Source organism: Epargyreus clarus, unplaced genomic scaffold (genome assembly GCF_041222505.1).
Source record: "Epargyreus clarus isolate Ecla_fem2 unplaced genomic scaffold, WU_Ecla_fem_2.2 ptg000018l, whole genome shotgun sequence".
Taxonomy (NCBI): domain Eukaryota; kingdom Metazoa; phylum Arthropoda; class Insecta; order Lepidoptera; family Hesperiidae; genus Epargyreus; species Epargyreus clarus.
Genome location: NW_027332226.1, coordinates 10,964,702 through 10,992,471, shown reverse-complemented (window position 1 = coordinate 10,992,471; position 27,770 = coordinate 10,964,702). Strand labels below are relative to the sequence as shown.

Here is a 27,770-nt window from a genome sequence, read left to right as displayed (position 1 = left end):
TTAGAAACCGGCAAAGTGGGCATTTGTTCTCCTAATACTGTTTCCAACTTTCTTTGAAATGAAAATAGATAGAAATCAGGAAAAAAAATACAAATACGAAATCTAAAAAAAAGGCCTTGAAAAGTTGATGACGATGAGGAGGAACAGAATACTTTTTAACTTTAATCTAGCAATAAGGCAGACAGGCTTCGTGATGTCGTACTCCTTGTCACCCATGGACATGACACCACAAAATAAAAACTACAAAGTCACAGGATTCACCAATACAAAATAGCCTAGGTGCTTTCAAAATATCTCAGAAAGGAGGAGGTAGTATTGTAGGGTTTGTAGTAAGATAATAATAATAATAATATTCTTTATTGTACCCAAAAGAAGAACTCAAAATAAAACATACAATTTTGGACAAACAGGCTAAAACAGCGCTATCGCTAAAACAGCGATCTCTTCCAGACAACCTTAGGAAGAGGAGTTAAAGAAGGGATGACTTAAAATAATAGGGAGGCTGCAAATAAATGATAGTTGCAGAACTAATATATACAATTAAGTGTAAATTAAGTAAAATTAAGTACAAATAATAAATAAAGGGGAAAGAAGCTAAACGTTTAAAATTACAAAACAAAGTTAACACAGTTTTATAAGCGAATAGCAAGACCACAAATTTTGGGAGGAAAAACAGTTAGACTTGGAGGTAGTGGAGGTTGAAGATATACATTTCATTTCCATCAGTGGACTGTATTTATGTATTTTGATGTAGAAGACGGGCACTTCAGAATTTGACGGGAGATAGCACGCGTATGCATACATATATAAGCAGTATAATTACGTCGTACATACATATATACCCCATATATGTGATCATTGTATCGTATTATAGGTTTTTGCAAGTACAAGTGGCGTCTGGACTTACCCCCATGAGTTGCGAGTAATAACGGACAGGAAGCTTTGTGTTTTCTGTATGAATTTTATACATGTTGATTAATAACGGTAAAAATATTATGTTAATTAAAGAAGGTAATAACCGAAGTTTAAGTAACAGTCAGTAAAGAAAACATTTACTACTTTAAGAGGGTATAATACCTCTTAAATAGAATGGAATGGAAATAATAGAATGGAAAAAAATAACGTTTGAAATTAAGTGTCCGCAATTTCCCCTCTCTCCCCTTTGAAGAATATTTACATGACCATACATATATTTAAAACAATACATTAAAATATTATTAAATACTTACTTACGGTAAACCAAGATATTATTAAAATAATTACACATGCGTAAACAAATCAACTGCGGTAAACCTATTTAAATGGGGTAAACAACAATAATAATGACACTTCGTAAAACGCGAATAATAGTTAATTATTTTTAAATTTATTTTGTAAGAATGGTATACAGTTAAATTATTCTAAAATTATGGTAAAAACTGTTGGCACGCAAGTAAAGTTTATTCATTTTAACTAATTTCAATAAGGCTTACTATAACTGATTTAACGGTTAATGTAACGTTACCCAGCAACTACGATATACAACGTTTATGTAATAAACTACAGTAAAATACTCTCTTTAAGATCGATTTGAAATCATCCAAATTTATACCTACATCATTACTGTTTGTTCATATTATTGCAAGTTAATATTTTGCAATTAGTAACCTATGCAATTAATGCTAATTAATGATTTCTTCCTACAAACATTTACGAGAATGTTGAATGCAAATCGTAGTAATGATTATATCAGCTCTAAGTTAGGTATTTCAATGTAACTTATATTACAAACAAGGTAACCAAACAAAGAATGAAAGGACCAAGTCTTGATGTAGGCACAGATAGCCGCACACACACAGATAACCCTGCCATTCTATGAAGAACACGACCAGTTGTTCATACAAGCGGCTACGGCACGGCGCGAGGTGAGTCAGAAAGTAAGTAGGCAACTTAGTCCGCTTACCTGAACAAATCAGCAGCAGAGTAAATGGTGAAAGCAACCGGTTGGTCCCCATGTCGACGATGCAAAAACTTTCTATTCAATTTTTGTCTCCGTAAAGTAATCCTAGGCTCCCATCTTGAACACTTTTTAACGTTTACTTAACTTCAACTTAATTGTCACGCATTCTTGGTACACAACAACGTTTAAACACTTTCAAAATTAAAACACTGTTGTTAAGTCATTAGTATGTATAACACTAAGTTAACAGCACAAAAATAAAAGATCTTCTGTCATTTTTGATTAATAAAGTAAACTTTGGCGCGAGTTTCCGATAAAATAGTCGACACAAACAAAACGTTATATTGCGTCCGAGCAACGGTTGGCCCAAGGCTGGATGCCTGACTGAATCCAGTTGTGCCGCACAAGCCACGCCGCCCGTACCGTGTTGCGCGCTCAGTGCGTGCGAGAGAGACAAACTTAACAAAGTGAGATAGAATATAAGTTTTCGCTGTCTTGTCTGGCAATGAAGTGGGCAACAACGCCGCACCATGCCACGATCAAGCACGGCTTTAGTTTTTTTCGATTAAATGTGGCTTGGAACTGACTACCGAGCTCCAAGTTTTACGAGTTTACAACTAGATGGTGACAGCATAGAATTTAATGAAACAGATGCGTATACGAGGTGGAGATTTTATCTTGCTTTACGTGGGCGCCGGTAACAATTTTATAAGCATAACGCACTAACACGTCAACGGTTATGTTAGGCATATATAATTAACTAGAAGCTGCACTAACACGCTTGACTAATTATGCTCGAAGAATTCAAAGTTCTAAACAAAAGTTATGCTAAAATCTGATAACGAAATCCGTTTTGATATCAATAACATCTAAAAATATATTTTATCGAATTATTTTTGCTGCAATTTCCATATTACATAAGTTGGCTTTGCAGAACTGAGCTGATTAAAATAATAATTTTAAGGTGCAATTAAATTAATACCGGTATAAGTCCAGTATAATACCACAATATAAGGATGGTATAATGGTATAATTTCTGGGAAGGAAGAAGGAAGTATGTGTAAAAGTATCAACAGCACAATATTAAAATCATAATAATAAAATATTTCATTTAAGAATTAGCTTAAAAATTACATGATACTTTATACAATTATTAAATCAAATTAAACCTATATTTTTTTATTTCTTTGTTATCCCAAATGATGTGCATTTACCCTATTGTAGCGTTCATGAGCTACTTCAGCTACTTCTCATGTAGGAGTGTACAAACATAAAAAGTTTGCTTGAGTCCAAATGTTTGATATTAGATACTTTTTAAAATTAATTATATACATTTGTTTATGTATATAAATGTAGGTATTTATATTCAGTTCAGTAAAGTTACCCACCGATCAAAGAATATTAATTGTATTATTTAGATATATAATTCATAAAATATCATTAATTTTATTTTTGGTTATTTACCTACGAGTTATTTATATATTAAACTTATTTCAATAAATCGAGTGTTGTTATTTGTTCCTAAAACTCCTAAAAGACTGCTCTAATATATTATGTTATTAAATATTACAATATTTAACGATTACATCGCTTAAAAATTACTTAACAGTAACAGATAATATAGATAAGTAGTAAAGTACCAACAGCAAACATTTCCCTCAACCAAAAACAGCATTGCAATAGAGCAATATCGGGGATGTAATTAAATTATGAGTATCCCTTTGACTGGTTAGCGATCTTAATAAAAGCGTAATAGTTATCTTTGGAGAGGGTCGGTTGGTTGCGCAATTACAATGATTGCGAGGGAGACTGCTCTCACCGACACCGCGGGCCAACTCACAAACCCTCCCTAAATTAGCCCTAAGCCGAAACGACGATGCAGCCCTATCATATTGTCTATGGGGTGCTTGTTATTAGAACACAGATCATCCAACGCGGCCGTAATGTTACCATTGCCCGACATCCCTAAGCCCTCCCGTATCAAATTGGCAAAATTTATGCAACTGCTGTTCCTTCTCATACCCCGCACCAAATAGCACATCAAATGTCATAATTTGAGAGGGGTGGCGCATTTGAATAATAAAGCGCGACAAGAATCATACTACTCACATAAATAATTGAAAATGGTCTCGTAGAAATGTTATGTGTACAATATCTATTTACTTGTTACATTATATTTTTCAAGAGTTTAATAAATGAGAGAGGAAAAGGAAAAATGGGGATGTAAGATTTCCGCGGAGTTAATAAAAGAAATGCGTAGTAAAGGAGAGGCATCTCGGAGAACAACAAGGCTTAATTAAAAAAGAAACAATTGAGAATTGAATGAAATGAATAATTTCAACGATTATTTAAACTTATACGATGTCACCGATTCCTTGTCACTCACTGTTATTTTTAGATCGCTTGCATAAGAACTCATTTTACTTACTTATTTTTCTGTCGCGCGTGATTACGCCTGCACATGCGTCCCCACCAAACATGTGCTACTTGCATCCTATCGTTATGGGTGCTACTAATTATACTTACTAACGCTCATTATTGAAAAAAGTACACAAAACAAAAACAAGAGTTATTGATAACAGGTATTAATTGATTTGGACCACAAACATACAACTCATAATCATCATACACTCGAAATACATTACTCTCCCTCCCTCGTGTGTAGTCTAAAAGCAATGGTAAAAGTAAAAAGTTTGGAAAATCCAAAAGTGCACGACTCATAATGCTCATTTAATTATGAAATATAAAAAAAAAAGAAAAAAAAAACTTAAGTCGTTCAAAATTAATTGCCGAAAAAACAGCTGTAGTAGGAAGAAGGTACTGCACAAGCGCCCCTGGTGGAATAAATGTACATAATATCTATAGATATACAGTCTTGTAGTTTTCGTTTTTTATTAATTGCAATTAAACGACACTGAATTAATTAATCATTCGCATTCAGTGACCTACAATCGTCGATTAGAATTTTAAAAAAAAAAATTTAACTCCAATGATGGATTTTTTCACAAGTTACAGTGTTTTCAGGTTTCACACATGACGGACAGGAAAATTTTTTGACCTATTTTGGTGTTTTTTTCCAATTCTATTGCAGTAAATCAATTTTTAAAAAGTATGGAATTAATCTCCATTAAATTATCTCGACAATAGTATGCAAAATATCTTGATTCCATGAACTATCAAGGCTATAATAATAAAAATAGCCGCCAAAATGAAGCGAAAAAAATTTTTCGATCGTAAAGCACTCTCTGATGCTTCGCATCATGAGTCGTGCAATAAGTTATAAATCAACCGTGGATTGCGTTTGCAGTATGAATGACGGTGCATGATTCTGTGACGTCACTTAAAATCCAATATGGCGGACACCCTAAGATGACGAACCAATTATTTTTATGCACTTTCGTGATATGGGTATCAAATAAAACGGTTTTTCGAAAGCTATACGGGAAAAGTTTCTTTTAAAAACATTTATATTTAAAAATATATCATTAGTTCAAATAAAAATCAATCGTATTTGCATTTTTTTTTTATTTTCAATTAGGCACCTATGTTTAGGCTTTTGGATTTTTCTGGATATCACTTGGCACACAAGCTTGATTACCACCAACTTTTATAGCAACTTGTCCTATAGGACATTTGCTGGCCATAAAACTTATTGGACTGGGTCGCACGAATGAAATGGTCGCCATCAGTATTAGAAAGCCAATCCATGTTTGCAGTCGCCAAAAATACATCTGAAATATAAGTAAGATCCATTTAAATTTAAAATGTATTAATTGAATACTACATACAATGGAATCAAAGGAAATATATTAATTAAGTATGTCTCTACATCACATCTACATCTCTACATCACATCTGACGGCATAAGGGTTGTAAAAAACGAAAATACATTTTATTAATCTGATACTCTTGAAGTGCCTAAGCTATCTTTCTAAAATTAAAGTGACCATTGAACATTGACGGGTTATTAGTCTGGACATTACCTAAGCTGCTTGTCAGATCTTAAACGATCAACAAAGGCATCGCTGGTGGTTGGGTTTGTGCTTCCGAGTACACGAAGCAGCCGATTGTTATCAATGGATAACAGTAGGTAGTTGTTATACATTGTCGGACGTCTACAGTTCTATGAGAGTTGGCCACTAACCGCTACCTCCGCTAATCCGCATTATGAAAGCTTGGTAGAACACTCTATCCTGCCTTCCCTCCCCTAATGCAGAGAGACCTGCGCCCAACATTGGAAAGAAAAATAATTGCAGTCAAGCATGAGGCATTGGCACAACGGTAATTCTTAACATAATTAAATATTTTCTTGATTCATCGTTAATAAAAAATAATGTTTTAAATATCGCACACAGTTCCTATAGGTATTTATATTGATTACAGTAGCCTGTTGGGTATAAAATGTAGAAAAAAGAAGTACTAGTTCTTACCATAAAAGGGCGAGATTTTATCAAATTCACGTCCACTTACAACTGAGTTTGTTTGTAAACTGATCGGCACATAAAGGTACGCTGCGAAACAGATTAGCTCTAAATGCCACGATCACTTCAAGAACCAGTTTTGCAAATACTAAAAGTATTTATTTAAGTAAATACTTAGTATCGTTTCATATTTTATAATACTTGAATAACGATTTATCTAAGAGCTAGTTACTTTATTCCTGTAATTGTTTGGGTGATTTTAAATGATGGAGAATTAATATTTAGTGTCTCTATAAACAATAAACAACCCATTTTATATACTCGTAGATAGCAGATTTGATCTTTAAAGAAAGTGGTAGAACCCTTTGTGGATGGACTCCGGAGGCACCGCCATTTTTTCCGAAAAACAGCAGTGTTCAGTGCTGTTGTGTTCCGGTTTAAAAGGTATCGTGAGGGAGATATACTTATCTTAGAAGTAATCCTCAGATGACTAAGTTAGATCTTGGAAGTGTTGGAATGAGACATACCTATGCACATATGTACTATGCCTTTCAACTGCATACGCTCAAAAAACATTAGCCTCAGTAGTCGAGTAAATTGATTTCAATGAAACAACTATTTCTTAAAAAATATAATAATCTTATATTATTAGTATTAAGTTCTTAAATACAAAATACTTAATAATACAATATGACTCCACTAGATTTTATAGGATGCTTAAACAAACAAACAGATAAACTGCAGTTTAATGTTGGTAGAGGAAGGCAAAATAAAAAAGAAAATGCAGCGCCAAAAGAATTATTACGCATTTTAACATTATTGAAATGTCGAGGGGATGAAATTTAGATCTAAGACGATGCGCTCGAACGAAACCCACCCTACGGCGTTTTTTACTATGATTAGACTAGGGACGCTTCACCATTGTTTCTTTTTCATAGCTACGTACATACGCCTGCAACGATTTGAAAGTTTAATGGTTTCCTCAGCCAAAACAAAAGGGTAAAACTAAACTATTCCATCCAATTCTTCTACACAACACATTTTTAGAAAGAAAATAGGTAACAGCACGAACCATCGACCTAAATTATGAAATGTAACTTTATTCTACAAAAAGATACATTTTAGCTACGAGTAAATATATTCAATACGCATTTTATAAAACAATAGGATATGTGAAATACTTCTTCCGAGAAATTATATTGTTGTTGTGATAAATCCATAAATAATCCTAATCTAAGTGTACCAATTGGTAGCAAGAATAATCGAAATAGGCACTTTGTTTCTATTGCAGAATCAATGGAGCAAGAAACCCCAATGCGTAGACAATGTCATTTACGGAACCCCAGAGATCGTTTTCTATGAAACACCGCAACATATAAATTGCCGTTGGCGACGCGTAAAAAGCAATGAAAGCGTTTTCACATGACCAGTTTTCATTTCCCCAGCGCCCCTCTGTTCCCTAAGGAATTTCAAATAGTATCTACACTCTGCCAGTCCCTAATAATGCCTCGGGGAGGAGGGTCTCCCATAGTGCACTTTCCCCTTCACTTAAAATTGTTTTTGTTCCGAAAACTCTACAAAGATACGACAAAAATACATACGAGTATATACGTGATACACAAGTCGGCGTCACGGATTCTTCGTGTCTTGAAACTGATAGTTATTTCCTGTTGGAGGTAAAACAAGCTTGCAAAGATTTGTATGAAAAACATACTTCTATTCAAATATTACATTTTGAAATATTGTTAGAAAAGTAGTCTTGAAAGACTGTTCGAGACATAAGCTATCTTTGATAGCTCTAGTTACACGAATACGCTTATAACTTTGACTTTCAAAGTTTCGAGTTTTGTATAATGTCCTCAAATGTGTGCGTAGTTCGCACTTTACAAAAATAGTTCACACTGTGAAAATGATAAAGAACATTTTGTGTATCTTCTTGGTTATTGTGATTAGTCTTAATATTTTTAGTCATTTGTTTGAAGTTTCTCGTTTTCTGCGCCCCTACTTAATATCGACGTTAGCTTTTTCACCCTCGGTTGCCTAGAATAAATCATTTTAGCTACGAGTTCGTTGTTTGCTTGTTGCAAATAAACGAGTTTCTTTATCTCAAAATTTTTAGTACTTAAGTACTCACCGTTGGTGCATCTACTCGTATAATAAAGTTTAACTTTATCATTATTATAAAAACAAATAACCCGACTACTTGAAAATGATTAACTGAAAATGGAAGTAGTTTAGCCTGCAACACTCCCATAATTTAGATGAATCCAGCGACACCGTTTAAGCTGCAGAGCAATACCTACATACATAAAATGAAACATACCTACGCAAATATAAATAAAACCGACAAACTTTAAAACAGCGTTATAAATCTAGCAATAAAAAAATCACAATGCTACAAAAAATATTCATAATTATACATAACTATAGTATTAATATCTATTCATTATTTTAAAATAAACGACATTCTATGTATTTAGGTACATACGTTAAATTATGCTTATACATTACATCTTAATCGTTTGAAACATTTTATTTCCTGACTATTATACCATGATGTACCGGCAGATAACCATTATTATCTTTCCTGTCAATAAGATAAGAAATCCATATAAGATGTAATTGAAGTTACGTTACTCTATTATAGTGTAGTTCTTTAGGAGACAAATAGCTGTTACTATTATTTAGAACAAGTTCAAATTCAAATTTATTTATTTCCAACAGCGTACCTACAAGTATAAAATGTAAGAACCTTGATATTATGTTTATATTAAAACCTTTTTGATATGTATCGGCAGTTCTGCAAAGAAAAGAATTTGGTAAGTTCTTATTAGTGTTTGTATTAAGGTAAAAATGCTAATGTGACGTTCCCAATTACGAAGGATTTATAGCACCAACAACCCGAGAAACCCAGAGTGGTAATGAGAATTCTCCTTCTTGCAGAAAATGAAACCTAATCTTGAGAGTCGTGACCTATATCTCGCTCCGTCTTTTTTATTATTTTAGGCCACATTCCTTTGGGCTATGTACACTAGTAGGTAGTTTATAGTAGAAAGTGTTTTTTATTGCTAAGAACTAGCGTTCAGCGATTCCAGAAATATTTTAGGATGAAAAAGAGTCTATGGGTTTATGTAGGTTTTAAAATTATGTCTTCCTTCAACGTTACAGCAAATGATTATTAATTTATAATACGCACTAATGTCGGAAAATTAGATATGTGTGGGATTTAAACCCGGAACCCTCAGCATGTTCAAACTTCAAATCCCTTAGCGACCAATTCTTTAAATCGACAATGTAGAGGTTCAAATCCGTAACTCTATACAGCCCTGCATTACTGCCATTTCCATAATGATCACATTGAAATAACGAATTGAAAGCGGCTCTACTAATAGAGTAGTATTCAATTAGTAACCCAAATTCATTTGAAAAGCAAAATTCTGTTCACTAGATAATTAAGGCCACGAGTAAGTGCAACCGCTACAACGCAAACACGTCTGACGCATCGAAGACCTTTATTCAAAACCGTCATATGAATAAATTCTAAAACTTATAGGTTAATTGCAAAGGGAAGGACTCTACCAATTTATCTGTTATCTTTGTAATGTACAACAAATTCTCGCGCGACTCCGCCTACATACATACGCAAAATACGTTTTTTTTACATTTATCCAGGTATTCTGTTTAATAGTTTAGATTCTGATATACATATAAGAAACGACCAAATACAATGTAAAAAATATTTTTTAAGAATATGAATTAAATAAAGAACTTTGGATGGACGTTTCAGTCAACAACAAATAATACGAGAACTTAAAAATGTACAATGTAAAATTAGAATATAATTCGAAATTGCAGGTAATTTATAGATACATGTACTAGTGGTGACATCTAGGCGTGCGTTGCCCTGACATCAAAATAGACCTCGACAACAGCGCCACTTAACAGACCCAAATATATATATTTCAAGCAGGAACAAACCATACTTAAACTTTCAAAATTTTATTAAAATCTGTAGAGCCATTTTAACCGTTTTCTACCGAAAAAGTGACATCAATTTAAAGTTTATTAACGTAAAATCTCATTTTTGTAATAAAATGTAATTATAACTTGCTGAGCAGCCACAAAATTTAAGCCCATATTCAAACGATTATATTTAATTGTTGGCGCGAATTTCTATCTATTAAGTCACCACCCTCATTTTGCAAAAACTTTCACCAAATTATATCAGTCACGGCGTTCAAACGTTTTGAACACGAAGGTTGCAACCGGCAATGACGATTACACAATGACTTACCGAACAGAAAAAATATTTTTATCGTAAGAGACATTTGTATACCTACCTACTTAGTACCTATAAAATACCATTAAAATACCATCTCCGTCATATTGTTGTGAAATGTATGAAAAACACATTTTAATTAATGCACACACCTATGAATAGTTATCTTCAGTTAAATATTATTTAAGCTATAATATCATTTTCGTTCCATGTGTCTAGATATAACGCCGAGTATTTACGCTTTACATACAATACGTAATATTTACAAATTGTAGATAATAAATTGTTATTACGTACGTAATTTAGTTGGATAAAACAAGTACATAGGTATTCATCGGAATCCGATATGTGAGTACATCTTGAACTTATAAAACTAAGAAACAAAGTAAAACCGAGAAAAACCTCCGAAAATGTCCGAAGGGACTTTCGCTAAGCATGGAGTGAAAAGCGTGTTTCTACGGCGACCTAAAGCGCATGTCACGTTTAGACATTACACCCACATAAATATAATTTCGATCGTATACATTTGTACCACAGCTGATCGCTTGGCAAATAATCAATGTTTTATAATTCCGTAATTAGTTATAGTATTACACAAAATATATAAGTATTACACAAGTTAAGTATCTCTTGGTGACATCTATTTTAGAGGGGACTAGGGGTATGGCAGTAGTGCAAGTGGAACAAGGAGCATTAAAAGGAATAGAATGTAATTATAATGGAGAACAATACGTCGCGTTTAAAGGCATTCCATACGCGACGCCGCCACTTGGCGTATTAAGATTCAAGGTAAGTTTAAAATGAAGTCATCGCAGGTATTTTTTATGGTGTGGATTTGTTAACCATTTACCATTAGTATACATTCTGCAAATCCAATTGTATTCTTCATGCAAATTTTAATTCATGTTGGTAGATGGTCACACTCTTTGGTAATAAGTATTAGCATTCTATAGAAGTTTTTTGTTTTGAAATTAAATCCACATTTCTAATCTAATTGTATAGTATGTACCGGTATAAATATGAGAAAATTATGGCCGCGTAGCTTTGTCTTATCACGCTGGTCTCTACCATCGAGATCAAATCCACCAGCTAAAGAATTCCGCGCAATATAATTTTACATACTGGGTATGTAATGTTTTTTAAGCAGATAGAATTGTAAATTATAAACAAACATTGGAAAAAAAACACACTGATAAATCTTTTATTTCGAACAACATGAAATATATATTTTTAATGATAACTGTATATTTCTAAGTTTATTTTTTTAAAACATCAATTTTACAACAGGTTAATTTTTATTTAATGTATTTGCTATATGTTTGAATACAAATTTAGCGTCCAGGTAAAAATAATACTACAGCTATGTGAATGAATATTTCGTTTTATAGGCTCCGAAACCGCCAGAGCCCTGGCAAGGAATCCGAGATGCCTCAGAACACGGCCCCGTGTGCCCGCAATACAACGAACGACTTTACCGCATCGACCCTGGCAGCGAGGACTGCCTCTACCTCAATGTGTACACCAAAGCTATCAACCCCCCTCAACCATTACCAGTTATGGTTTGGATACATGGAGGGGGCTTCTACACAGGATCGGGTAACTCCGACTTTTACGGTCCTGAATTCTTCATGAAACACGACGTTATACTCGTAACATTCAATTACAGATTGGAAGTTCTAGGTTTCCTATGTTTGGACACTGAAGAAGTTCCAGGAAATGCTGGGTTGAAAGACCAGGTTGCTGCTCTTAGATGGGTTAAAAACAATATAACTGCTTTCGGCGGTGACTCCAACAATATCACGATATTTGGTTGCAGTGCCGGCGCTGCATCTACATCGTATCATTTAGTATCTAAAATGAGCGAAGGATTATTCAATAAAGCTATTTGTCAAAGCGGCGTTTGCCTGAATGAATGGGGCTACAACATTTATGGAAAAGAAAGAGCGTTTCAACTAGGAAAGATATTAGGCATTACCACGGACAGTCCAAACGAATTGCTACAATTCCTAAGAGATATGCCCGTATCATCTTTAATCAAAATACAATTACCTATATTAGGAAAACAACACGAAGATTTGGCAGACAGTATATTCTTTGGGCCCGTAATAGAGAAAGAACATCTTAACATAGAAAAGTTTATAACGGAAGAACCGACAAATTTAATTAAGAATGGAAAATTAGCAAATGTTCCAATAATGGTCGGATACACATCAGCTGAAGGCATTGAAATAGGTAAAAGACTAGCCGGTATCGCAGGATTTCTGTCGATGAAAGGCGCAGTAGTTCCACGAGAACTCAAATTAAAATGGGCTCCTGAAAAAATACTAGAAATTGACAAGAAAATACGTAATTATTACTTTCAGGATAAAGAAATAACACCAGCCATATTACAAGAATACGTGAACTTCGAAACAGATAGACTTTTTGCGTACAACATCGTACGATTCGCGCGCTATCACGTGAAAAATACATCACCTGTGTATTTGTACAAATTTACTGCAGAAACCGAGAGGAATTTTACAAAGAAGTATTACAATATGCAGGAAGTGGCAGGAGTGTGTCATTCTGATGAATTACCTTATCTTTTTAACGTAACGTGCATTAATATCCCTTTGACAGATGTATCAAGAAGCATAATTAAGAGCATAGTGGATCTATGGGTTAATTTTGCAAGTACAGGGTAAGTTTCGCCTCACTCATCTTTAATCAATTTTCCTACAATTTATTAAAAATGTTTTGACAATCTTACGAACTTCCTTACAACCATAAGGATAATAATCGGCATTTTATCAGTTTTACGGAAGTTCACAGTTCTTTTAAAATAAGCAGCTTAAACCATTGACTACTATCGAACTTAAATTGGAATGTTTACGCAATTAGTAATAATTTCCTGGGTCATTGAAGACTATATGAGTCACTACACGTAGATATATTTTAACATTGATCTATTATTTAATTATCATAAACCTTATCATGTTTTGTATTGTTTCAGAAACCCCACTTCTCCTAATCATGAAGTACAATGGAAACAATTTACAAACGTAGAAAGAAACTGTTATGTCATTGACTATGAATGCAAATGCGTTCCAAATATCAATGAAGAAAATATGAAGTTCTGGGAAGAAATTTATGATGAATCTAATTTATAAATGTTTTAATAATATAATTAATGTAGGTGGCCTGTGATAGCAAATGTTGAAATAATATAATTTATAATAAAAATAATAATGCACCTTTATATTTTTTTTGTAATTTTATGTCATTTACCAGAGGTCAAAACTTACTTATTCATTATTTAAAATTCGAGTGAAACATATGAATTTGCATATTGTGCACATTTATATCAATAACATTAATAAAGGTGGTCAACACAATAACAAAAAGCCAGATGTCAAAAGAGAAAACCTACTAAACAGTTTTAAATATGCCAATTTATTCAGATTCAGGGGTAGGAAAATACAAAACACAATTTTAGGAATGAATGCTTATACTTTATTCAAGAATGCAAATACCTTAAAAATACGTATTCTAAGCTTAGAATAAAATACCGCAATATTGCAACAAGTTCTTAAATATTTTTTATATCACGGCGTGCGTAAATGGACGTTTTACGCACGCTTCGCGTGCGCAAAACCCCCATTTCCGACCCCGTAATATAAAATTTTATACAACACGCGGACGAAAAATGTTTTTCTGACTCGTGTGATTGCAGTCCTCGCCTGCGGCTCGGCCTGCAAACTCACACTTGTCAGAAAAAAATTTTTCGTCCTCGTATTGTAATGTACTATTTTATATCTTAAAAAATCTTAAATTGTAATTATTATATCTTCAAAGTTATATTTAAGATAAATGTTGCCATATTGCAGTATAATTTTGTTAATAGGTAATGGGGACTCGCACAGCACAGGGTATCAGCAGGTTTTTTTTCTACAAAAACTATGTGACTGAATTCAGTCTTATATATTTTCAGTGAAATAAAACAATTTTATGGGAACACAATCAAATTATTCAATTATTACATATTATTTATGACCATGATCGGTATAGAAACATATTTCCCTCATATTTAAACCAAATACAAAATGCATAAAACTCAGAAAGTTTTATTTTTAAGGTAATGTAACAAAACAATACGTAAACTAAATTTTATAATTATTTGGCTATTTATCTAATATTTTTCATTGCTACTCATTGGGTTAAATATTTAGAATCAAGAATGTCATATAAAATTAAGGCACCATTACATTCAACACTTATTTTTATTTCTTTCTTGTCATATATTGAAGAACATTAAGTTCACAGAATTATAATGGATTTTCATTTTGAATGTAAACATGGACGTACCATTTGACACTTACATGTGCTGCTTCGTTATTTTAAAATCTAGACGACAGAAAGTATAGAAGATATATGTAGGTATTGGAGTCTTATACTATGTATATCTATTTTAAATATAAAACTTGGGCTATTCTGAACACTTTCCGTGAATTACTTGTAAATTTTTTGAATAAGCAGTCAAACACTGACAATTTAATTCATTTCTGCGTTCGGTTCTATTTACCTCTATTGATCCGAGGAAGACGCAAAAAGTTATAATAATAGTACGGGTCCTTCTTTCAGTGTGTAGAATGTGATAGCTTGTAACATAATTTTACATAATCATTTTCTGTTGAACTAAAACGTAGATAAATGCAAAATCATTAATTTTGAATGATAGTTAAATAATCACTTTATATATAATTAAGAGAACAAATCATAAAGCAAATTTTTATAAGATAAATTTAATTAGAACGTACAAAAATTATTTAATAATAATTGTGTGTGCTATTCATACTGTTCTCAACACAAGTCCTCATTTATTATTACAATCTTTACTTATCCGAATCATACATAATTATGTATTGATGTTTGAACGCACAGAGAACCGTACGCGCCAATGATAGACCCATAGCACGTTTGGAGTCCCTAACGAAGTCGCAACAACTGTCGGCGCTTGGTATTAGAGGCCTGTACGAGTATGCAATACGCAAAAAGTTTGCAATTTTAATCTATTAAAAATGGCTGCATGTACTCAACCAATAATAAACAAATTATAATTAAAATGCATTAGCATTTTATTAAAGGTATTTTTTAAAATAAATAACTGAAGTGATTTCTAGCATTATTTTATTTTCTTAGTTATTTACCTCCAAAGAAAAAAAACCGTGAGCTTGTGCTTCGAACACGTTAAACCGTCGATCCCGGTTGCAGACATAAAATTTTGTCGGAAGACTTGGGGGTGGTTTAAAAACATCCGATACGGTTACGCATTGCACTGGAGTGCGGCACCGCAACGCATCACGCCTGAGCGGTGTTGCTACCGAGACCATTTTTCAAGCAAACGCTGGGACATTGCACGACACAATTTTGCGTGGCGATGAGCGGCGTCACTGATTTCGGTGATGCAGAATCGCAATGTGTTGGGATGCCACAGTCCTTAGAATTAGACCATTAAACAAAATATGAAAACTTTCTCCGTACTGCAAGTCATGCGGCAGTGTGTTGTGTTCTGGGTGGGGCGGTGTCAGTAGCGGCCGGAGCGCGAGTTGCGCGGCGGCTCGCGGCGGCGCTCGCGCGAGCGGCTGCGGCGGCGGCGCTCGCGGGAGCGGCTGCGCGACCGCCGCCCGCCCTTGCGCCGCGCGTACAGGTACCTGCGGGACGACGATCACGTTCAATATTACATTTTCCTTTAGAAACTGCAAACTAATACACCACTTCAATATAATCAACCCTTATTACCTTAAACTCCTAATGCTCTAACAATTCTACCATAAAGAATCCTACCAAGTGACCATTAAAAATGTCTATGATCATGCCTAAAATCTTGAAATATTACTTCGAAACAGTTCAGTATTCAATTGCAACATTATATAAATTGAATCTCTCGAATTAAATAATGTATGTCACACACATCATCACAGATACAATAGTAATTGTAAACATTGACTACACACCATAATTTTTTCACAAAGGTCACTTAGTGACATATATTGACTAATCCATTCTCATTAAAAAAAAAACTTACAGTTATGTATAGTAATAACAATACCTTCTGAGCTCTCTGGAGATAGGTTTAAGGTGCATGAAGTTGCAGAAGCCGCTGCGCGTGCACTCCCCCATCTCGTACTGGCGGCAGCACGCCTCGCGGAAGTCGGTCACAGGCGAGAGCTCCGCGTACACCGGTCGGCCGCCGAACCAACGGTTGTTCAGATCGTTCACCGCCTTCTCAGCGTCTTCCTCGCGACGGAACTGGAAACATTTGGTAATCAGATCTCTAGCGGCTTACGGGGCCGGCGGAAGCCTCCAATACACAGATTAAAAAGCCACTGAATCACAGGCGAACTTTTTACACTGGGGGCCTCCATTCAGCTGCCCGGACCTCTGATAACCTTAGTCCGCCACTGAGTCAGATATGGCCATACTTTGGCTGCTAATCCTTTTAAACAAAGTATGCATGTTGATGATTTAGCTTTACTGTAATTTGATCATTTGTACTCATTAAATAATCAAAGTATGTATCAGTGAACTCTCAATTTAAATGCAAAATAGATATTTTTAAATAACATTTTTTTGCAGCACCCCTTTGACCCTTATATTTTTTAATATTATTAATATATCTTTTCATTTCTGGATGCCAACTTATTTTTATCACATCATTAATACTGAACAGAAAGATGTTACATTTGACATTATACATGATGGAATATATAAATATGATAAAAGCATTAGTGCATTAGTATATGAAAGTGATAAATGTAATTGCACATCAGGATATTGACTAAATTGGACATTAAAATTTGAACATTTTAACTCACCTTAATATAAACATTTCCCACTAAATGGTCACCTAGATTGTCACACACATTCATCTCTTCAATTTCCCCATATTTGTCCTCACACTCCACAAATACGTCTTCAAAAAAGTTATCATAATGCTCTTGCATTTCTTCATCAGATACATTGGCTACCACCACTGGAAAATAAATATTACTATGTCATATACCAGTTATTTACTATACACCTAAATAATAAACATAAGAAAATTATAGATTTTATATAAAGATTATATTTATATGTGACCTGGAACCAGAAGAGTTTCAATTACATGTCTTGTTTCCCAAATATCAATGGCATAGCAAATCAGGTGTGCTAATATGTATTAATATATAATATAATACATGAAAGCAAATATCATAAATAATTTGAAAGAAGCATAATTGTATATTATTTTATTTACCATGATAAAATAGTATACTGAAATGATATACTGCATTTCAACTATAGATTAGATTAGATGAACACTACTCCTAATAGTGTGTCCTAATCATATAACATAAAACTAACTGACAAACTTAATTAGGGTATTTAAAAATATAATGAGTGTACGTAACAATATAATAAAGTAAAATAATTCTTAATGAGACAATTATACAATTCACAATTTGGAAATAAACTTTCACAATTTCTACCATAAGTCATTATGCACTATACTAAATAATTTGTTAATAAGTCTAATTAATAAACTACTTACAATGACTGCCATCAGCAGATTTGGCTGAATTCTGCGGATTCACATACAGATTTTGTAAGAGAACAGTTTGCGAGAAAGTTGGTTTGTTGTGAATACGTGAACATCTGTCCCCGTGTCGACAAGCTCCTATCTTAAAGTAGAATGAACAATTTACTCTGAAAAAAAAAATTATTAACATCAATATGAACAAAAAAATGTGGTTAAACAATATGACAAACGGATGTGTTTGAGAAACAATTGAAGTGTTGAGAAGATGACAACATTAAGGCCAATTAGCAATCGGTATTATATATGCATCTGCAATCACCTTAAAGTATACTTAAATACTATTTTTTAAGGATCTCTGTCATTGTCTGTCATGTCACACCCTTAGTGTTTTTTCCTTTATTGTAGTATTTGCTCTGCAGTCTTCTAGTTGGCAAATGTGGTGAGGGACTAACCCACTTCAAACTTACATTCTAGCATAGCAACATAAAAACATTAGGTAGAACCGCCCTATTATTTAAAGTTGCTGGTGATTCATGCAACAATGACCAAATAACATATACCCGACATTGTATACACATTTCCTACCCCTGTTACATGGAATTAGCAGCTTTCCATAGGCAATACTTACCAAATACGTATTTTACCCGCCTGTCACATACATACTAATGTCATCGACAAATTCTAACCTACGCTATACTAAAAATTAACGTAAATAGTAGTAAACTGTCCACTAACTACCGTATTGTGGGAAAATATACTTACTTGTCCTTCTCTGTCCCGAAAATAGCAGCCAAATATTCTGCCATTCTTAGACACAACTTATGTGGCTGTACTGGGAAGACTTCGATATAACCGCAAACTGAAATTATAAATATGAAAATAAATGATTGTAAAACGAACGTATATCTACAAAAACTATAAATTCAAATTGCTAACCAAAATTAACATACGATTATCTCATTTCTTCACGCATTTAAATCACCGTTTGTGGCATTTAATTACCAAATTTCCAAAATCCAAGCCCCAAATATGCCAAACGCCAAACTCAAAGTACTTATTTTCTTGTCTATGCGTCAAAGCGGCGAGCCGGCGAAATTGTATATGAATTCTTACCACAGATCCACACACCATACAGACATATATCCATTCACAGACTGACAAACTTTGGTTGTAGCTTTTTAACATTTAATTTAAAATATTGCATAAATTTATTATATAATTTCAATTATTGTTTTTTATATTAATTTAGAAATTAAAATAACTTTTTACTATAATATGTTTATTAAGTTTATGGTCATATCATTGTTTCGCTGTCAAATTATCACTTGATTTTGACACCTTGACTTGATAAGTTGTTACACTTGACTCGAAATTGGTAATTTCGATACATCGAATTAGATGATTTTTTAACAAGTTATATCTTAAAAAGTTGTCCAACCATCAGCAAAAAAGTCTATTGCGTATTATGATAGTACATACATGTACATATTACATCGAACCGTATCAGATGTGTTTGTATCGATATGCGATGTAACGATTATATATCAATGAAACAGAATGAACTCTTACTCAAAGAAGAATGTTCTTAAGAACAACAATTTACATATATGTACTTATAAAAAAAAAGATTTATTCATTAAAAGATATCTCAACGTTGTCACTTTTTGACACTTAAAGCAGTGGGTCTAAACCGTTTGTCCCTGCCTGTAGCCCCGGGACTACAATAAGGTTACGGTATCCCCTGCCTGTCGTAAAAGGCGACTAAAAGGGGGCTTCCGGGGTGACAGGTGGTAAGACCGGACCGGTCCGACTGGAGCTCGAACCATCCAGTAAGCGACCCTGGCAAGGAGGAGTAAATTGCTCTCCCAAGGTAGAGCCTGATAGGACCATCGCGTTTGGAGGACTCCAGTTGTGATTCGACGAAGATCCCGGAGTTCTCCACCAAACGCCGAGGACGGCCACCGGGGGTGGTTTTAATGCGGTAAAAATCCCATATACCTCCCACGGCGTCGCTCCCACGTTGGACATAGTCCGCGTAAAGAGGCGACTAAATAAATTTACTTATTTAAACCAAAAAAATAAATTAATAACACATGTATGCAGTAGAACTAGTACTCTTTCTCCCACTTCTCACGCTCTAATCTCTTCTTCTTGACTTGTTCAACCATTGGACTGAGGTAGAGTTTGTCCTCCTCAAATTTGGTCCATTCCTCCTGGGGTGAAACAATCTTTTGCATGGAGAGTTGGATGGCACGACGCATGCGGTAGTTGCGCTCGTCCACAACATGAGCTGGGATGCGGCGAAGTGCCTCTTGCACATCTCCATCTTCATTGAGGGAGTCATCACGCATGAGAGCATGTTTATTGAATCCAGCCATGTTATAGGCCCATTTCCTTAGGTTGCTGTGTACAACAGCATTAGTTCTGAAAGCCATTATATAGGACTGGACTGTGAATTTGAATTTTGACTGTCCATTTTATATCGCATCGTATAATATTTGTGTTGCATCGTATCATATCTACCAATCGATAATAATTATAATAGTGTCATGATTTTCGAATTTAATAATTATTTTGTTGTAGTCTTAACAGCAATGATTGAAAAATTAATATGTGTTTGAAATTTTTATTGTGTGATGTAAATTTATATAAAACTAATGGGGATTGTTGTGTGTGCCGGGAGGCGACACACTGTCGGATGGCCGAATGTCATGATTTTCGAATTTAATAATTATTTTGTTGTAGTCTTAACAGCAATGATTGAAAAATTAATATTATAATAGGTAGTTTGATATTAAAATATACTTGTATTGTGGGTAGTATGCACCTAAAATCCCTATAAAAGTCTGTGATAACGTCGGCTCGAGTAGTCAGTTCGGGAGTCGTACGCTAACCATCAAGGTGATAAGTTGTTTAGTGGTAACTATGCTAATTGGCTGATAAAAGTGTTAAAAATGGAATAAAAGTATTTAATGTGCTGCGAAATGGAGTTTTTCTGATAATAGTATCGCTAACTTAACGCTTAAATGTAAACGTTTGCGTTACAAAAATCGTTTTGCAATACTTTTTTCTCCTTTCATAGCGCACCTAAAGAAACAGTACACAAGACAGATATGTCGCACTGTATGAGAAAATATAGTATCAACAACAATATTGACACATCTTATAATAACGATGAATCGATATTATCTTATATCGATTATCGCATTGAATCGGGAAATTCGGGCACCCCTACTGTCGGCGCCGCCAGCCAGCTGCCAGCGGACGACGTGGTGGATAGAAAATTTGGAAATCATTGAGATTTTACGCCTGCCATTGCGACTTGCGAGTGTGTTTGTGTCTTAGTAGTTAGTAGGTGTACTGTCGTCTCGCTCGACGGGCGACGGTTAGCGATATAATTTATATGTTAATAATAGTATAGTGTAATAATCTTGGAAGTAGAGTGAGTAAACGTGTTTGTGGTTAGCGCTAATTTTTTTTTTATAAAATTACCGATTCTAAATCCGATCTACTCTCGTTTCCGTGTAGTTTAAACTATGAATCTTTAAAATTGTGACGAATATTCTGCAATTTATTTCATAGAAGTTACTATATTATTATGAAGTTTAACTGACCGTTTAGTGAATGGATGGATGGTGACAAAATCAACTTGTACCGTGCTTATACGTGTTGTTGGAGTTTCACTTACGAAAACACACCTCAAATTACATGCCGTTTAGAATCCCTGGCTCCGAGCGGTGACAATGTCTTACAATTCCACGCTCGACGACTTCTGTGGATCGAAATTTTGGGTAAGTAGGTCTTTGACCCTGAATTTACTGCCTAGGCGCGTTCAATGTATACCCGTAAAAATATACTTGCAATAATTCACAGCTAATAAAAAGTAAAAGTTTTTTAATAGTCAAATGTGATAACCTTTGTGGAGTACACTAGCCAGATTCTGAATAATGACATCATTTGATAGATTGACCCCAAAGATCTATGTAAAGGTAACAGAAAAGATATGCCTTTACATGATTATATTAAAATAAACATAATTATGATCAGGTAGAACCTCTGTATAATGAAGATGAAGGTAACCATAATTATGTGAGGTGTCAAATTATCTATCAAAGTTCAAGGTGGGTTACAACAGACGACTGCTTTTGATTATGTTGCTTACAGGCTTAATGGCTCTTGAGTCAACTGAATAGGCATTTATTATTACTACAAAATTTGTGTGGTTCTCAAACTGCTTGACCATGACCCCTACATTTCTATCAAATGATTGCAAGAAGTGAAACCTGTTTATAAGGCAATTTTATAACTTTGTAAATTCTTATCTATGATATTTTCTCATCCTTACAATCCAGTTCTTATTTTACATAATCTTATGTGAAATCTACCTGTGTATCTGCATTTTTGTACTTTAATAATATATTTTAATAATATTTTTTACATAAATGTATTCTGTATAAGTATTTCAATTCTTAATTATTTCATTGAGAAGTAAATTTATATCACATAGATCTTACATAATATTATAAGTGGGTATTTAGATTATTAGCTATCAGGTTATGTCAGTGATGCATATCTAACATAAATTAGTGACAATTTATATTACATTCTACAGATATGTCAAGATATTTTCTTTATTATTACATGTTGTAGGTACAATAAAGTATATATTATTATTATTATTATTTATATACAATGCATACCCATCACAAGTAGCAATGTATTGCTATATAGATGTGTTATGCTTAGCACACTACTTAACACAAAACACACACACACATACATATCTAGAGCATAATGTGCATTGTTAAAAAACCTGTATGAAAAAATATTTTTTTACATAATATTAAAAGTTATTTACTACTATAAAATAACTCAACCTGCGTATACAGTATACAATAATTACCAACCAATATAATTATCTGACTTTATAATCAGTGAAACAAATACATTATTAAATTGATTATTAAGCTGATTATATGTGATAGCTTATAATCATCCTAATTCAATAATAAAATTTGATAAAAAATTTCATTCATAAAATATTAGGTTTTGCTTTTTCAATGAATTGGTGAATTATTGGTATGTCATAGATTTTCTTATTAGTGATAAGGTATTTATATTTTTGGAATAAATTTCAAGATATTTGCCAAAATTGTTTAATAAAAATTTGTTTGGGTTTTATGTGACCCAGTCTTAAACTAAATAGAGGTGTAACCTATGAGTAATGTTTAAAATTGAGACCTTCATGATAAGTAGCACTTCCAAAGGTGATAAGACAACCAGAAGTGTATGTGAGATATTCCAAGTTAGTCATCAAAGATTGAAAAGCATGTTTTTCTTACTTCTGATGACAACTTTATTGGGGTACTTATAAAAATCCAACTTCATATCAAATACAACACAAACATATAAAAAACTGTTATAGTTAAATATCCTCTCAATTATGTTGCCTTAACAGTATACCTAAAAATTATATTTGTATAAAAGGGTAGAATATAAAAGGGTAGAATATAGCGAACTTTATGTAACCACTTTAATACCTATAAAACTTATATTCACAAATAAAGAGATTTGATTTAAAGAGTCAAGTTAAATTCGTTCTTATTTTTAGGACGCCAACAAAACATGGTACACAGACAATCCAGAGTTCACACCTTGTTTTGAGAAAACTGTTCTCATCTGGATACCATGCCTGTTCCTGTGGGTGGCCGCACTCCTCGATGCATACTACATACTGCACAGTAAAGAGAGAAATATACCATGGAATATATTAAATATCACCAAGTTAATTATCACATGCCTTCTCATAGTGTTAAAGTTTGTGGATTTAGGAGTCACAGTACACAGATCTTCAAAAGAAGAAACTGTCTTCAATGCAGATTATTACAGTCCTATAGTTAAGATTTTAACATTTGTAAGTACATTTTTAGTAACCAAATTTAAGCTAAGGAAATCCACATTCAAATACTATTTGGTCATCAGACCAAATAGTATTTGAATGTGGATTTCCATGTGTAAAAAAATAAATCAAATAGTATAATTAATCATAATTATACTATTTGATTTAATGCTTATATATATTGATTTAATGCTTAATTACAAATAAGGTAAAAATTAATAGATGATATTTCAACTGTTGACATATGAAAAATCTAGTTACGCTACACTACGCTTCACATAATATGTTCCTTTTGTAGAGAGGCTAAGCTTAAGTGTTAGTACTTTTAAATACATATTAAAATTTCAAATTAATATGTATTTAAAATTGTATTGTTCATGAAAAATAGTAAAATTGACTACCATTTAATTTAATTGTGGTTTGACCTTTTAGTGTTGAAGAACTTACGATTTTCTGATAAACTATGATATGATATATTTACATACTCCTTTTGATAATGTATCATTTATCACAAGATGATATGCATATTTTGATTATATTCTTTACCTTGAAAGATTTATGTCTCAAGAAAAAAGTAACAACTGATTGAGTTGAAGTTAAAAATAGGGCTGTCAGGTTTAGATGGAGTAGCCATTTTGCATATATGGGTGCATTGTTTGTTAACCTTTTATTAGGAAAAATAGTTCTTATTACATGTAATGGCTAATGAAAATATCTACCTTAATACCTGAAGCCTATTGAAACAGTTTCACAGAAAAACTAGTAGTCACTGTTATCAGCAGGAAAAACATACGGCAATTTGTATTGATATAATTCTCATGTTATTACACCACCTTACACAACATGTTGTCATAGGACTGAAGTTAATACTAATTGTTATCATTTTATTTATGTGCAGTCATGTAGTCAGATATGTTGCTATGTGTATTGCAATTTACTTATTCTTCCAGGGATTATCTGCAACATTATTATACTATAACAGGAAGTATGGCATGAGGGCGTCAGGAGTGCTATTCTTCTTCTGGTTGCTACTAATTCTGGCAGGAATTCCACAACTAAGATCTGAAATAGTGAAACATTACGATTTGGCAGACGATGAAAACGTCCAGTATAACTTTGTCAGCTATACAATATATTATCCTATGATAATTTTAATGTTTGTGCTCAATTGTTTCGCTGATTTACCTCCAAAAGATACACCATACAAATTTGAAAAGGTAAGAATGTCATGTCAGCAAGATTTTTTTATGAATTCCCTTCAATAATGTATATTTGCAAAACAACATTCATTTTAGTAACTTTTAATTAACTTTGATTTGTAAGTACAAAATGTTCAAAGCTATTTTAAAACCAATCCGCCAACATGGTACCATCCAAGTGTTTGGGTGTAATAGAGCTCTTTAATTACCACTTTGATTAAAGAGTCTAGGTTCACTTGATTTGTTTAAATAAATATTTTTCATTGCGAGTTTCTGTTCTGGTCACACATTGCGATAGTGTAATTTCAACAGCTTATGGTTGAGAAATTAATTGACATAATCATATAATTTTTGGACAGAACCAGTGTCCAGAGAGCGCGTCAGGGTTCCCCAGCCGTCTCACGTACAGTTGGTTCGATCCTCTCGCGCTTACCGGCTTCCGTAGAAGTCTCACAGAAAGCGACCTTTGGGCACTCAACCCGCAAGATACGTCCAAAGAAGTAGTGCCGAAATTCGATAAATTCTGGGAGAGAACTTTACGAAAGCGTGAAGCGTAAGTTAAAAACCGAATCCATGAAAAAATAAATTTTAGTTTGACGATGATATTTAAATTTTTAAAATCCAGACAGACTACTTGTATTTATAAAAATCAGTGTAATTGAATCTATATAATAGAAAATAATTTTAATATTTTTAGGAAATAAAACATAGATAATTCTTTTTATGTTCATATTTTTATTTGTAGATCAAATGCCACGAAAGCTACATACAGTAAAACGTCAGCAAGCGTAAACTTTAAGCCCGAGAATGAGAAGAAGCCAGCATCCATTCTATCGGCCCTCTGCTTAGCGTTCGGAGGTCAATTCCTTTTCGGAGCACTCTTAAAACTCATCAATGATATATTGATGTTCCTCTCACCTCAACTTCTGAAGTAAGTTTGCATCTAACTATTTTCCTGTTATGTGTTTACGTGACTGTATTGTGAATTATAAACAAAAAAGTGTGTCGGTACTTATGTCCGCACGTAACAGGTTATATTGCTTTGGTGTAATTAATAAAATATTAAAAAAAAAAAAAGTATAGCAATATACCACAATAAATGAACAACTACAAGTAAATTATGTGTTACATCGGCGCGGGCATCTTCGTTTCACACTAAAAATAAACTGCTTTGTCCTCCTCAATCTGTCAAAAAAAATACCATTTCAAAAATAAGGTATTACAAAAATAGGTAGATTTTACAATGCATGCTGAACAAGCTTCCTCCTGTACCGAGAGCATTTTAAGCTCTTAAATCTCAAAAAAAATATTATTTACAAAATTCTAACATGATTGTTAACTTTCAGTTTACTTATCGACTTTGTGGGCAGCAAGCAACCGCTATGGAAAGGTTACCTGTACGCCGTTGCACTGTTGGCCTGCGCAACGGTTCAAACGATGCTGCTGGCGCACTACTTCACCAGAATGTTCCTCGTGGGTATGAGGATAAGAACTGCCCTGACCAGTGCCATCTACAGAAAGTCATTGCGTATGTCTAATTCTGCGCGAAAGGAGTCTACAGTCGGTGAAATAGTTAATCTAATGTCTGTGGATGCACAAAGGTACATTATCTAAATCATACTTAAATGCTGTATAAATACGTACGATCGTTCGTTACACTGATAAGGGACTACTGTTTCTAGGTTCGTGGAGCTGACGGCCTACTTAAACATGATATGGTCAGCGCCCCTACAGATCACATTGGCCTTATATTTCTTGTGGCGCATCTTAGGCCCCTCGGTTCTTGCCGGCTTGGCTGTAATGATAGTACTTATACCGGTCAATGGTTTGATAGCTAACAGGGTGAAAACATTACAAATAAGACAAATGAAGTACAAAGATGAACGTGTGAAACTTATGAATGAGGTGCTCAATGGAATTAAGGTATGTAGTTGATAGTACTAAAAAACTTGGGCGTAGCTATTTAATCATCAAGGGGAAAGCGAAGGGGTCCAAAGCAGCGAAAAACGATCCTCTAGTGTCTGTTTGTCGGCGAAGAAGTCCATTATTTTAATATTTTTTACTTAGCCTGTGCTTAAAAGATAAGAGAATTCGGAATATAGTCCTGGAAATTTATCGGCGAAAAAAAAGTTTTGACGTATGAAAAATTCTTCTTTTCTCAACTTACATAATCAAAATGGGTCCGGTCGCCCTAAACCTCTCTTATATACGCCTATACTAAAGATTATCTTTGAAAGATATAGAAAACTGTAAATCGAGATACATAGATATCAGATACACTACTAAACGTATCTATGTCTTATCTATTTATAAAGTAGCTCGCGCTATTATGTTTTGGTCTGGAAAGTGTATTCAGTCAGATTGTGTAAATACATAAGGGATTAGAAGATATAACACACCTGAACAACTTAAAAGAACTTTCCAATCTCGCCAACTTTCTAATCCTGTTTTGGGTTAGTAATAGCAATATCCGTC

The 27,770-nt window shown here is 33.7% G+C and overlaps 4 protein-coding genes, 1 long non-coding RNA gene and 1 pseudogene across 8 annotated transcripts in view; 2 read left to right on the top strand and 4 right to left on the bottom strand.

Moving 5' to 3' along the window:
* ed (hemicentin protein echinoid) overlaps positions 1-2,350 on the bottom strand; it is a 50,683-nt gene extending 48,333 nt beyond the window's left edge. Inside the window, exon 1 of the mRNA XM_073083202.1 lies at positions 1,943-2,350. Within this exon, the coding sequence (XP_072939303.1) occupies positions 1,943-1,994 (52 nt within the window). The 5' untranslated portion in view covers positions 1,995-2,350. The remainder of the gene's footprint in view (positions 1-1,942) is intronic.
* Positions 2,351-5,447: 3,097 nt separating this feature from the next.
* On the bottom strand, positions 5,448-6,994 carry LOC140749564 (uncharacterized). The gene is made up of 2 exons (XR_012103106.1): positions 6,370-6,994; positions 5,448-5,670 (listed from the first exon to the last, which is right to left on the bottom strand). It is a non-coding gene; the product is annotated as an uncharacterized LOC140749564 (long non-coding RNA).
* A 3,849-nt stretch (positions 6,995-10,843) lies between these two features.
* On the top strand, positions 10,844-13,877 carry LOC140749442 (juvenile hormone esterase). The gene is made up of 3 exons (XM_073082478.1): positions 10,844-11,428; positions 12,028-13,319; positions 13,632-13,877. Exons 1-3 carry the CDS (start codon positions 11,303-11,305, stop codon positions 13,786-13,788), a joined length of 1,575 nt encoding a protein of 524 aa, XP_072938579.1. The 5' UTR covers positions 10,844-11,302; the 3' UTR covers positions 13,789-13,877.
* Positions 13,878-14,108: 231 nt separating this feature from the next.
* Positions 14,109-19,270, bottom strand: U2af38 (U2 small nuclear riboprotein auxiliary factor 38). The gene is made up of 6 exons (XM_073082479.1): positions 19,134-19,270; positions 18,960-19,056; positions 18,210-18,364; positions 17,494-17,651; positions 16,728-16,927; positions 14,109-16,329 (listed from the first exon to the last, which is right to left on the bottom strand). Exons 2-6 carry the CDS (start codon positions 19,001-19,003, stop codon positions 16,203-16,205), a joined length of 684 nt encoding a protein of 227 aa, XP_072938580.1. The 5' UTR covers positions 19,004-19,056; positions 19,134-19,270; the 3' UTR covers positions 14,109-16,202.
* Positions 19,271-20,305: 1,035 nt separating this feature from the next.
* Positions 20,306-20,632, bottom strand: LOC140749403 (cytochrome b-c1 complex subunit 7 pseudogene; annotated as a pseudogene).
* Positions 20,633-21,439: 807 nt separating this feature from the next.
* Positions 21,440-27,770, top strand: part of LOC140749699 (multidrug resistance-associated protein 1) — a 40,692-nt gene continuing 34,361 nt past the window's right edge. For all 4 annotated transcript variants that reach the window (XM_073082830.1, XM_073082827.1, XM_073082829.1 and 1 more), the window contains exons 1-7: positions 21,440-21,988; positions 23,809-24,111; positions 25,047-25,313; positions 25,655-25,848; positions 26,041-26,226; positions 26,642-26,896; positions 26,978-27,218. In XM_073082830.1, the coding sequence (XP_072938931.1) occupies positions 21,941-21,988; positions 23,809-24,111; positions 25,047-25,313; positions 25,655-25,848; positions 26,041-26,226; positions 26,642-26,896; positions 26,978-27,218 (1,494 nt within the window). In that variant the 5' untranslated portion in view covers positions 21,440-21,940. The remainder of the gene's footprint in view (positions 21,989-23,808; positions 24,112-25,046; positions 25,314-25,654; positions 25,849-26,040; positions 26,227-26,641; positions 26,897-26,977; positions 27,219-27,770) is intronic.

Coding starts and splice junctions, on each gene's coding strand:
- U2af38 (XM_073082479.1), bottom strand. CDS start 19,003: ATGGCAGAATATTTGGCTGCTATTTTCGGGACAGAGAAGGACAA. Junction 18,365..18,959: donor TTCGGGACAGAGAAGGACAA/GTAAGTATATTT, acceptor TTTTTTTTTCAG/AGTAAATTGTTCATTCTACT. Junction 16,330..16,727: donor ATCTCCAGAGAGCTCAGAAG/GTATTGTTATTA, acceptor GTCGTCCCGCAG/GTACCTGTACGCGCGGCGCA.
- LOC140749442 (XM_073082478.1), top strand. CDS start 11,303: ATGGCAGTAGTGCAAGTGGAACAAGGAGCATTAAAAGGAATAGAATGT. Junction 11,429..12,027: donor TTGGCGTATTAAGATTCAAG/GTAAGTTTAAAA, acceptor TTCGTTTTATAG/GCTCCGAAACCGCCAGAGCC. Junction 13,320..13,631: donor GTTAATTTTGCAAGTACAGG/GTAAGTTTCGCC, acceptor GTATTGTTTCAG/AAACCCCACTTCTCCTAATC.